The following is a 12,564-nucleotide window of genomic DNA, read 5'->3' as shown; positions in this document are numbered from 1 at the left end:
TTTAAATTTTTATTTACAATATTGTTCAAACAGGTTCTTCAAATGATTGTAGAAATTTGTCTTTATGCCACAGTCTATGCTTGTATTTCTTACATGAATATTTAATATAAAAATAGCTTTGAAATAACTAAATACCAATGAACAGGTCAGATGTTCTTCATATAGGACATCTGTATTTATAACTTACTTGACAATATTTCTGTTTATCAAATAAACGTGACTGTGCTGATGACTCTTCATGTGTCACTGACCGCAGATAGAGAAAAAAAGGCGAGCGATTGAAGCAAATCCTATTGCAGGTTGTATGCAGGTACATGCCCTGGAAAATAACCAATCCTTAAGAAAGCAAGAATGAAAAGACAACAAAAGCATGGCAGCTTTCCACTCCCTGAACCACCCAAACCGTTACTGCCCAGGATAATTATCTAATGCCAAAAGTTTGTACATGTATCAGCAGAGAACAGAGGAGGGCATGTTAGCTTGCGTATGTCAGCTTTAATTTATACTCAACTGGGAGTGTCGCCTGATACTCAGAAACAGACTGGTTTTGCAGGATTCCCAGCCAGGAAAGACCTCAACTTCTCTCATATTACGGTCTACAAAAAAAGGCTCCCATCTCGGAGGGTGGAGACTGCAGTGCTGCAAGCCCTGTGAATGAAAATCATCTCAAAATAAAACAAACCTAGAAAGAACACTTCTTTTAATAACAAATGCAGACATTCAGCCTCAGGACATCTGTCCAGGTTTGCCTCATCAACAGGAAGGTTACTTAGTCTCATGGTTAAATCTATAATGCTTACTTTAAAACACCCATCATTAGGCTACCTAGTCTGACCTGCGTACAAAAATGCTATGTTCAAAAATAATCACCAAACTACAGGTTTTGTCACTGAGAGTGTCCAAGATTTTAATTCACATATTTGAAAATATTACAAAATAGGATGAACTGCCTTTCGCCAAGTGCTAAAGGCTGAAGGGGAGATTATTGGACACATAATTAGCCACATGCATGAGCTTTCTCACTGGAACGTACACGCTCACAGGTGTGCTTACATACATAGGTAGCATTCATTTTTAGTGTTTTTTAAGGAAAGTATCCCCGTGGTTATTCACTGCATAGATATGTATTAAAACAACAGACATGCAAACACACAGTGTCACATTCTCACTCATACACACTTTTTCCTCATTTAGAATTTGCTAGTGCGGAACTTTGGAAAACTCTAAATAGGGGAAACTGGGCTTAGAACAGGGATTTCATCTAGCTCTTCAATATTAGTTTTTTTCATAACGAAGGATTATTTAAAAAAATTATCAATTATTAAGAGAAGGCACCAATCATTAAACAAATCTTAAAAGAGATTCCATCTCTGGTCAATTTGAGAAGAATATCCAGGACATTTTTAATGACCTGAAAGGAACTATAGCACTGAATAAAAAAAACTGTAACATAGGTATCTGCGGTGTCTGATAAAAACAACTTTTCTAAGATTACATTTATATCATTCTTCTAGGACAAGTGTTGTAGGCATTGAAGGAATTTTCAGGGTTTTGTGGTTAAAAGTACCAATTATTTAATTCCTCCTTTACAGAAACCCATAGATGTCTGGGAGTGACGCATTGTGAAATGACCTACCCGAAATACTTGCATTGAATTAGAACGCCAATATTGATACACAAATCATCTGACACATTATTTGACAGTGAGCAGAAAACAGTACCTTACTTTATCAATTACACACCCTCTCAAAAAATCTGCAATTACTGTTCCTTTTTATGTGCTTAACATCAGACACTCTGCGCAAGACACATTCATCACACACTTTAAAGAACTTAAAACAAAAAACTCAAAGTTCGAATCTTCACATTCTTTGAAAAAAATTCAAAAATGCAAAATAAAACTATTTCACAAGAACTCATTCCATTGAAAACTTACAATAACTTAGAAAACAAAAACAATTGAAATGGAAATAATATCCCACTGTTGCAAAAAAATTGAAGATAACAAAAACTAGCCATACTCATAAAGTTTCATATAACCACCAGCATCTCTTGAGGTTATTTATTCTGAACGGAGGAAGAAAGATATATCAAGTTTGTGCCCCTGTACAGCATGAGTTAGTGTCAATCAGAACCTTAAATCAAACAAAACCCAAAGCAGAAAAACAAAAATTAGCCACTGAGCCACGTCCTGTCAGAGTAATAGCAGCTCTTTACTGTACCTCTCTGACTCCCTCTGCCGGACAGCACAGTGTGTAATGGAATGTTTTCATATCTAAGCCACTTTACGGTTCACTTCTTTGATCCTTTTTCCACTCCAATACACACACTAATCGCAGGACAGCAATGGGGTCTTTCTGAGACAGAAACACTAGTAAAGACATACCCCAATTAACTTTGTTTCTGTACATTCGTTCTCCCCTTGGGGAGGTTAACACAATTAGTTTCACAACATGTTAACTTGTACAGGAAACATAAAAGTCTAGTGCTTACACCGGTCTAAATCATATCATCTAAAGACACAGGATATTTTTTGTGGCAGTTGTGCTCTTTAGCAATAACTACGGGTCTGGCTTTCAGTTTGGATGGTCCAGTTGGAGCCTGGCAAGCTTCCCTGTCGGTTTAAGCCTCTCTGGTTTCGCAACCCCGGAGGATGGAGAGAAGGATCCAGGACAATATCTCGTCGTGGTGTGTTGGGATACTGGGGAAGCGCTGGCCCTGACTGGTACGGGTACTGGCTATATTGGTTGGCCACATTCTGAGGCCCATATCCTCTTGTCGATCCAAGCGCTAAGTTGGAAAAGGCCACTGTAGGTGGAGTGCATGTGTGGGAAGAGTCTGGGAGGCCTTGTGGGCTCCAATTGGGGTATGGTGGGTCCTGATAATATGGTCTTGGGGGATAAGGATTAGGGGTTTTGCTTTCTCCCTGGGCGCCTGGGATAAAGTCTTGGCTTCTGTAAAACTTAAGGACTTGGTTGCCAGATGGCATGACGTCAAAAGCTTGTCTATACTGGCCTCCGGCAGATCTCCGCAAGGGGTCTTGACGTTGGAAAGGTCCTGATACCTCTCTAGGTGGCACCTGACCTTCATCGTGCCCTCGAGAGGGTCCTGGAGTGTAGATATTGTATGCAGGTGGAAGCTGCTGCTGCTGGCTAGGGTAGGGATTTGGAGGGTGCTCGATGTGCGGAGAAGAGGACAAAGAGGATGGCACAGAAGGACCCTCCCTTTCATCCTCTACAAGCTTTTCAATTAGCAAGGAGGCAATTTCCTTCCCAGTAAGGACTTGAGCAGGCTCTGAGCTGGTACTTTGGGGATCTGAGCGACTGCGGAAATGCATGGCATTGAAGGCAGACGCTGCTATATTGATCACTTTGGAATCTTGGGACACATCATTCTGGGCGGGGTTGTCAAAAATAGCTGTAGGACTTTCTTGATCCGAATGTTTCTGTTTGTCATTCGGTGGTGACTTGGAAGGTGGTTCTATCATCTCAGATACTTGATGATCATTTTCGTCAAGGTCTGTGGTAGCCCAGCCCTTTGAATTAACTGAGTCTGGTGGGTTTGGGAAAGGGTAGTTGACGTAGATGTGCTCAGGCTGATCTTTTGTGATTCCTTGCATTGGTGAAGCCTTAGACGGCTTTAAAACAGCATGCTGATGCTGATTCAGTGGCGAGTCTTCCGGTCTGGAAGCCTCAAAGTACCGGTAACACACTTTCCCATTTTCAAAGTAGGGGTGAAGCTGGGAGGCAGTGTGGTCTGCTGAAGGGGAACGCTGGGAGCGAATCAAGCTACGTTGGTGCACAGACAGAGGCACCATGCCAGTAGAGGAACCCACTCCAACAGATGTGGATATGGGATGCACTTCACTGCGGGACAACCTGACAGATGATGATGTCTGACGTTGGGGACGGGGGTGGGGAGGATGTCCTGATGATCCATCCTGAGAGCAATGGTGAGAATGAGAAAATGAGAAAGAATGAGAGTGTGCTGCGGCCCAAGCTCGTGTGGCCTCAGATGACCACAGTTGGGGAGCCCTACAGCCCCTAGGTCCTTGGGAGTTGTAGGGAGGAGGGCAACCCCTGGAAATAGGCCTTTGATTGGCTGGGTTAGTAAGACGAAGGTTTCCCTCCAGATCCAGCTTCATATTTTGATAGCTGTGGCGTGTATAGCTGGGTGGCACTTGTGGATGCTCAGGTGCACCAATTTCATAGTAGAAGTTTTCCATCTTTGAAGGGTCTTCAGAGGAGGGGAAAACTGGTCTGACTGGAGTGGACTGGGCCTGTTGCAGTTGTTGGGGAAGGTGTGCAACCTGGGCAGCTTGGTTGACCATCCTGGCTGCATGATATCGAGACAGCATGTCAGAGGTACTGCTGATACGCTCAGAGAAAGCTCTGGAAAGTGGTGTGTTCCCTTGCGGATGACCTGCCAAACGTCGAATGCGACTGGCATCCAATGAGCGACGCGTGTAATCATGCCGGTCAGTCTGAGAGAGTGGAGCCCTCAAGGGAGCAAGATCAGGTGGCTTGGGTGGAACTTTTGGGCGAGTGGGCTGAAAGCCCCGTACCTGGGCCAGTGGAGAGCTCTCGGATTTAGAATGCAGAAGCTGAGTGTGTGGTTGGGGTGCAGGCTTGGACTGGCTGCTAGATTTCTCCTGCTGAAGCTGTGGAGCAGAAAACTGCCGGCCATACACCGGGGGTTTTCTCTGAGAAGGGATAGCTTCGGTGGAAGAGGGTGGGCTGGATTTTGAGGGCTGTGCTGGAGAAGCTGGTTCTTCATTCTTGTAAATGGGGCTTGGTGTCCGCTCACTGTCTTCAGAGGAACTGGCAGCTGACAACTCAGAATTGGATGTCCTAAAGTCAGAGACTGAGTTGTCAGAAGAGAGAGTTCCAGTGTCCTGCCCAGGTGGTGACCTTGGTTTTGTACCATGTGATTTGTCTGCAGGCTTTTTAGTGGCAGATTCACCATCATCATCATCATTATCATCATCACCCTCAGTCTTCCATACAGACAAGGGGCGCACCGTGGAATAGATCTGATTAGGATCAGAAGACAGCAGAGCACCCGCATCAGCAGAAAGGGACCTCTGGAAGTGGGCGTCTGTCTCATGGGAGGTTCCACTTTGACGGGGGCGGTATGGGGGTGAGGCACCTTGCCGCAGTGCCTTATTGGCACTTTCAGCCAGAGCCAGAGCCATGAGGCGTGCAGGGTTCTTGGGGGGAGGAGGAGGGGGCTGCTGTGATTGAAGGGGAAAACCAGTGGGACCCAAGATACCTGAATAAAGGTTTGAGAGTAAGGAATTAGTAAAAAAAAGTATGCACTTGAATTAACTACATTAAACTACATTAACAGTAGTTAATTAACATTAAACAAGAGGTTTCCAAACTTGTGGTGCATGGGAAAATACATTTAATTTAGAAAGTTCTCACATTGGAAATGTATAGCAATTGTTGGAAAATTACTCAAAATTATCATGTTTTCTGAAGCAGGGCAATGGTGGTACTTGACAAAAGTCATAGACAAGGGTGTGCAGTCTGAAAAGTTTTGGAAACCACTGCATTAGGCCATAATTAGAGTGTGTACTCACTAGGACCCTTGGTTTTGGCGATGGGGCCCAATTTATTGCTGAGCTCTTGCTGGCAGCTCTCCGTGAGTTGAAAATCACATGACCTCAGGAGCATAGATATCATTTGGGGTGGCTGAGGTGGTCCACTGCTTGGAAGTCCAGGTTGCAATTCACCAGCTCGTCCACCAATCATTTCCAGAACCTTAAGAGAGTTAAAATGGTTTACTTGTAGTTCTCTGCACATTAAACTGGAATAGATTTCGCTTTAAAGGTTTTACTCCAAATAATACCACTACATTATGTCTGTGGCCTAACAAAATCACCAAATATTTTATGCTCACCTTGGCAGGTACACTGATGGCGATCGGATCAGAGATGTCCAGAGGGGGGGATTTTGGCACTTTAGGTGAAAGTGCATTTACCACTTTACGTGTAAAGGAACGCCTCTCTTGAGGGGGGTGAAATGGGGGTGCAGAGGTCGCTGGAGCTGGCGTCTGGCTGTGGGATGGGCTTAGATTTGATTCGCCCTGCTGGGCTGTGCTTACGGGAGCATTAGTGGCTGCAGACGGCCTGTGTTGACAGAACACTTGCTGAGGTGGAGCGGCTGCAGCCAGGATCAAACTCCGGCGGGCCGCGGCCTCAGATTGATTGAGAACTGAATCTGGATCTTCTGTGATTGAGCGCTGGCTACCAGACTGGGTGTGGACTTGATGGCTCAGACACCGGTAGGGAGGGGGTGCAGACGCAGGAGGGGATTCCTTGCCGCTAGGATCGACAGCTGTGCTAACTAACCCTATTGGCCCATCTTCCAGGAAAGTGGGGCTAAAGTCAATGACATCTTCTGCCATCCATGAGGCTGATGGTTCATGGGAAAAATCAGGTAACATGTACACACCTTCTTCATCTTCATCTTCATTTTCATCAACATCATGGGTTTCCTCAGGCAGCAGGCTATCGTAAGAGCGGCTTGGATGGATTCTAGATGGGGAATGCTGGGGAAGGCGCTGCGGATCAACAGAAGCAGCCAGTGAGAGACCATCACTGCTGGAGCGAGGTCTTCGTAAGCGCTGCATCTTTCCCTGACCTGAGAAGAAAACAAAGAATCACTATTACTTTTTAATACCTTCAATAATTTCTATATCTAATTTGGTAACACTTTATAATAACTTTCATTTATAAATAATTCATTATATAATGCTTAACAGATCAATAGTCAATATATATTATATATATGTTCTTGTTAATGTTTACTAATGAACTTACTAAACATTACTTGATTTACATATGATTATTTCATGTAAATCGTTCAGATCTTTGTTTGTTGTGTACGGTAGACCTCTATTTACACATCTTAACAAATAATCTATTAATAATTTGTCCATGCTTTTGCACTACCCAATCTAAAGTGGAAACTTTCCATCATTTGCAAATGTTTAAAAATGTTTACTAATCATTAATAGCTTTATGAGCAGTCATTTCAATGGCAAAAAGTGTCCCGAAAGACCTGAATTTACCCTATTCACACATCTTTACTAATCATTTATCAATCATTTGTTCATGTTTTTTTCAGTAGCCAATCTAAAGTTGAAAGTATTCATCATTTGTAAATGTTTTATAAACGATTACTAATCATTTAGTTCCTTTATGGGCATTGGAATTTTAGCTAATGTAATACGGTTTGTGTAAAGGGTGGCTGGTTAAGTTTAGCAAATGCTTGTTAAAGACAAGAGATTTGAAATTTGTTGCAAACATTTTTTTTTCTTGCCTCAACACACATTAGTATACTACTCTTCAGAATATCATTAAACAGGATAGATATTCCTTGAATCATAAATAAACAGGGCAAAACAAAACATTTTTAAAAAGAAAATGTTCCTTCATTTATCGAAACAATATAAAATAAACAGATTGAACAGTGTTCCCTTATAGTAATCAAACTGACCCCTTTTGTCACTTTTGACCCTTTAACCAACCCTTAAACCTATCCATACCACCAAACCTGTCCCTAACCTACCCATATCACACATTAATAGCAGCAAAAGTGTTGAGCATTAACACAAGCTTTTAATCAATTTATAACATCTGTTAAAATCATTTGTAGATTTTTAATAAATGCTTGAAACTGAAAGTTTAATGACGTTTGTATTTTAACTGAGGTGACACCTTTATCAGGACTCTGATGCATGGACAGTTCAAGTTCAACAGCATACGTAAAATGTTTTTTTACTGTCAACTTTAATCAGTTTAATGCATCCTTGCTAAATAAAAAATATTCAATTACTTCAAAAGAAATCTAGCTGACACCAAATCTTTAAATAGTACACACACACATTTGTATAATTATATAATAATAATGAAAAATGATTAAATATATATTCGATTTTTGTTTTTCTCCAAATTTTAACCTGTTAAATGTCACTCACGTTTTTGAAGATAGACTTGAATGTGCATGATACAAACCTAAATTTTTATAATTCATGACTGAAAACATTTTGTAACATGATTTTGATGTGCCATTTACATGGTAATGCAATGTCTGATTTTAAAATGGGTTTTAACGGATGAATTTTGAGATTTTATGTTTTCAAGTGATATATAACTTCTGATGATTTCTAAAATGTGATAGAGAAAAAGGCAACACGGAAGTCTTTTTTTTAAACAAAGGTCAAAACTCCTTTTGTAATGTAGATTTCTTAGGGTGCACTCTTGTTATAAATTGATCTATTACCTTTCCTACATAATTTTTAACAAAACATATTGGTATAATATATATTTGGGAGTCTTTCCAACGATATATAGTTTGTCAAGATTAGACTAGATTTGATTGTAATATAGTATAGTCAACGTAGGCAATCAGTCAATCAGTACCTTAACCTGTTAAATGTCACCCCGTCCCGTTTACGGGACGACATCTAACAGGTTAAGGTACTGATCATTTAGGTCTTAAAACTTAATACACTTCTCCCTGGTGTAAACAAATGTCATTCATACCTGCTCCACTGTGCTGAGATGACAGGGACTCTTCACTCTTTGCTGACCTGAGCGTCACACTGTCCACCCTGCAACCTAAAACAAACATAAAGCACTAAAAGCCAGGTCATTTTTCTCCAACATCAGCATGAAAACCTATATAGGATTACTACAATCTAAAGAAATATGTAAGATATATCTTATACCTGCATGAGAGGTAGCAGGCTGGAACAAAGAGGTGATCCTGGTGGGTTTGCGTCGACCTGCCGCTGTAGGTCTCCCAATGGCAAAAAACGTCTTCCAGCTCCCACCTGCTGACTTTCGGACCTTCATCCCTCTTTTCCTCCTTAAAGAAACAAGAAGGAAAAATGTCAAATGATTTAGTACTAAGTAACAGCTCACCTATTAACTAAAATGTTGTAATTTAACATTCTTTTTTAAAAAAAATTTTGTGTAACAAAAAAAAATTCCTTTAAAAGTCATTAGTTTGTTCAAAGAAACCCACTTGTCAGCAGGCAGGTCCAGTACAGTGTGAAACTGGCTGATAGAGTGATGAGGAGATCCCTGGAGGAGAAGCGGAGCTTGTGTGCGAGCTTGCGCCTCCTCCAGAGACAGAAGCCTGGTGGACACAAATGACTTGGGTCTGGTCAGAGACTGTCGTGCTGTGCAGTCAGAAAGAGGCAAAAAAAAAAAAAAAAAAAATCAGATTCAGATTAATTTAGGCAGAGATCAAAACCGAGTAAATGCAATACTGCAGCGGAGAGCACAGCGTTCAACAAAAAATGCGATTCAGCTTGATACACTGCAAATGGCAAGCATCAGGAAAAGACATCAGCTCCTCCAAAGCTTCCGTAGTCCGTGCAGTTCTACTGCATCAAGCTTTGTAGAGGAAATACATGGACTGGCCAACAGACCGGAAGTTCTCAAAATCATACGTGGTTAAGGCCAAAAACAACTCTACGCAAGTACACAAATGCACATGCTTTGCCAGTGTTTCACATGCAAAATTTGCAATACTAAGTCAAGTCAGGTAATGCACCTTTTAGCTCCTACTTTGGCAATCATGAGAATTCGGTACATAATTGTGTTACATTATGATTTGTAATTGAGCTTGTACTGTATATCTAGGAAAGCGTATTTGTCTGTACTTGCGAAGAGCTTTGTTGGGCCTCGGCAAGCCTGTAAAGTCTGGGACATCAGACGAGTAGGGAAATTGAATACAAAGCCTACAAAAGTATCACATTTTAGCATTTTGAGAAAGAGTTTAAAGCTTGAAATGCATAACATATAAAAGCTGTCTGCTCAAAGCAATATTTGGGGTTAATTTGTAGAAGATACCTATGATTAATACAAAAACTTAAGCTGACATAACAGATAAAAAAACTAAATGACACTTTACCTTCTGTCATTGTCAGAGTTGAGTCCACAAACAGATACACTATAGCTCAGATTTTTTTATTATAACATACATCCTATTCCCCCACCTTACCAAATGATTTTCTTCAATGTCCTACTTAATGAAAACCAGATTTATATAGTGGAAAAGATCAATTAATAGCAACCAAAAACATTTAGCCTAATATTAAGATTTTCTTCTCACACAAAACAAAAAAGAAAAAAACTGCCAAAAAATAAATGTCAACCAAAGATTTTATTGCCTTACTGTATATCCACCTGTGTGCTGTACAGTTTTAACATGTCATTTACATAGTCAAACGTCTTTTTTTACAGTTGTCCTCGAACATAAACAACTGTCAAAATAATCCATCCATGTGGAAAATTACATCGCTAAAAGACATACATTAAAGTTCTAAAGTTTGGGCTTGGTAAGATATTTGACAGAACTCTTGCTCACCAAGACTGCATTTATTGAATCAAAAATATAGTAAAAACAGTGCAACTGTGATATTTTAATAGATTTTAGAAGAATTTCTCCAGTCTTCAGTGTCACACGATCTTCCAGAAATATTTTTGTTGAAACCATATTTTTTCTAGGAACAGAAAATTTACAAGAACTGCATTTATATAAAATAGAAATAATTTGTAAAATTGAGTATATATGTCCTCCTGTCACTTTTGATCAATTTAGTGTGTCCTTTCTGAATAACAGTATTAATTTCTTCCACAAAAAAATCTTACAGAGCCCAAACTCTTGCGTGAAAATCCATCCATCCATCGATGAATACGTCTTCTGATTTTTCAGAAACAATACAAGGGAGTTTTTAAAGGGATAGCATCGATTACCACCGGAGCTGTGTAGGACACTTTTTATGATAGCTGGACGCGCTTTATTGGACTCCTTTTAGACTACTGGAAAATAACACCCACTGACTGCCATTATAGAGCTTGGAAGAACAAGGACATTTTTTATGTAACTCTGAATGGATTTGTCTGAAAGAAGAAAGTCATATAGACCTAGGATGCCTTGAGGGTGAGTCAATCATGGGGCAATTTTCATTTTTGGGTGACCTATCCCTTTAACTCAGCAATATGTACTGTCACTATAGCCCCTTTAGCAGGCTTGGCCAGGTTTTTCCTGGTAGAACAGATTGTGATTTGAGTGTCCACTGCAGATGGTCAGTCTGGATCTCATATCATGGAGAAGCGTCGTAGGTCTGGGTCCAGATAGGAGGGGTCAGTCAAACAGGACTCCCCCCTTGCCTCCTGAAGACTAACCAGGCGCGTTCGGGGCTGGCGTGAGATCTTGTGCTCCGCCCCTCTTGTCACTATGGAAACACACAGCTCGCACTCAGTAAGCCTCACTTACACATGGGTGAGGCCCATGTAAACATGTTCCACAGTGCTGTGTTAGCAAAGCTCATCACGAGAGACTAACTTATGAAAATCACATGTTTTATAGGGCTGGGAGACATATTAAATATTTACAATTTATGAGAGCAATATGAAAAACTTTTTAATAGAGTCTCTGATTTAAACCTCAGTAAATTTCAAAAGGGTTTGGAAGTTTTTTGATCATTCAAAAAAAAAAAAAAAAGCATATTCAAGTAATAACTACTGCAACTATGCATATTCCATATTGCTGGATACAAATAAAAATGATTAATTATTTAATATTTTCGGGTTAATTTTGTGCAAAACTGTGGAAAATACGCCTTGAACATTTTAACTAGATTTTTTTTATTGTATATTAATTCTTAATGCTATGAATTTATATGTCAGGAGTGGCAGTTTGGTTGAAATTATGGTTCATTATGCATAAAAACATGACTAATTTTTTAAGAGCAAATTCATATTCTGCTGCTCAAAAGTTTGAGGTCAGTAAAATTTGAAAGAAGAGTTTTTTCATGAAAATATAAATTGATGTTCAAGAAATAACACTTGTCAATAACCAATGTTGAAAACAATTGTGTTGCTTTAAATATTTGTGGAAAAACAAGTCCCCCCCCCCCCCAAGATTCTATGATTCTATGAAAAAGAACAACATTTATTTGAAATGGAAATCTTTTGTAACTTTAGTTTCACTTTTGATCAATTTAACGCACCCTTGCTAATTACAATTATTAATTTCTGACCCCAAAATTCTGAATGGTAGTGTAAATATCAAGAAAATATTATTAAATAAATGTAATACATTTTTTTAACTATATCACCCAGCCAAAATATATTCAATTTGTTGATTATCATAGATATTTAAGAAAAGACAGGAAGTCACAGGCCTTGTTATAGGAGTCATGTATCACTATTAAATATGAAAACAATAATAACTGCATCTCAGAAGGGAAGAAAACTGGAGAAATGAAGGCCTGGAGGCTGCATCAGATTCCTCTTTAAACCAAAGGCTGGCAGAGGAAGTTATTAAACACATTCTCTTAATCTGTGGCCATAATTCCATAATGAAAACAAGCCAGAAGAAACATTACATCTGGTGCATTTGCTACTATATCAGTTTACCAGACAGCTCTGTTACAAAACATAGTGCGTTGTCTGCATAAGCAGCATCCTACCTAAAGTTTGTCACAAAGATTGTCACATTACAGGATTGGCTTCTTCTTGAAGGATACAATATTGTT

At 39.8% G+C, this 12,564-nt stretch overlaps 1 protein-coding gene across 6 annotated transcripts in view; it reads right to left on the bottom strand.

Annotated features, from left to right (window-relative positions):
• Positions 1 to 881: 881 nt before the first annotated feature.
• The window catches only part of LOC128030384 (rho GTPase-activating protein 33), a 46,672-nt gene continuing 34,989 nt past the window's right edge, over positions 882 to 12,564 (bottom strand). For all 6 annotated transcript variants that reach the window (XM_052617947.1, XM_052617950.1, XM_052617952.1 and 3 more), the window contains 6 exons: positions 9,039 to 9,195; positions 8,740 to 8,879; positions 8,555 to 8,629; positions 5,905 to 6,647; positions 5,585 to 5,765; positions 882 to 5,271 (listed from right to left, as the gene is read on the bottom strand). In XM_052617947.1, the coding sequence (XP_052473907.1) occupies positions 2,552 to 5,271; positions 5,585 to 5,765; positions 5,905 to 6,647; positions 8,555 to 8,629; positions 8,740 to 8,879; positions 9,039 to 9,195 (4,016 nt within the window). In that variant the 3' untranslated portion in view covers positions 882 to 2,551. The remainder of the gene's footprint in view (positions 5,272 to 5,584; positions 5,766 to 5,904; positions 6,648 to 8,554; positions 8,630 to 8,739; positions 8,880 to 9,038; positions 9,196 to 12,564) is intronic.

Source organism: Carassius gibelio, chromosome A16 (assembly GCF_023724105.1).
Source record: "Carassius gibelio isolate Cgi1373 ecotype wild population from Czech Republic chromosome A16, carGib1.2-hapl.c, whole genome shotgun sequence".
In the NCBI taxonomy this organism is placed as follows: Eukaryota; Metazoa; Chordata; class Actinopteri; order Cypriniformes; family Cyprinidae; genus Carassius; species Carassius gibelio.
Note: the sequence above shows the minus strand (reverse complement) of the source record. Positions and strands in the feature narration are given on the sequence as shown.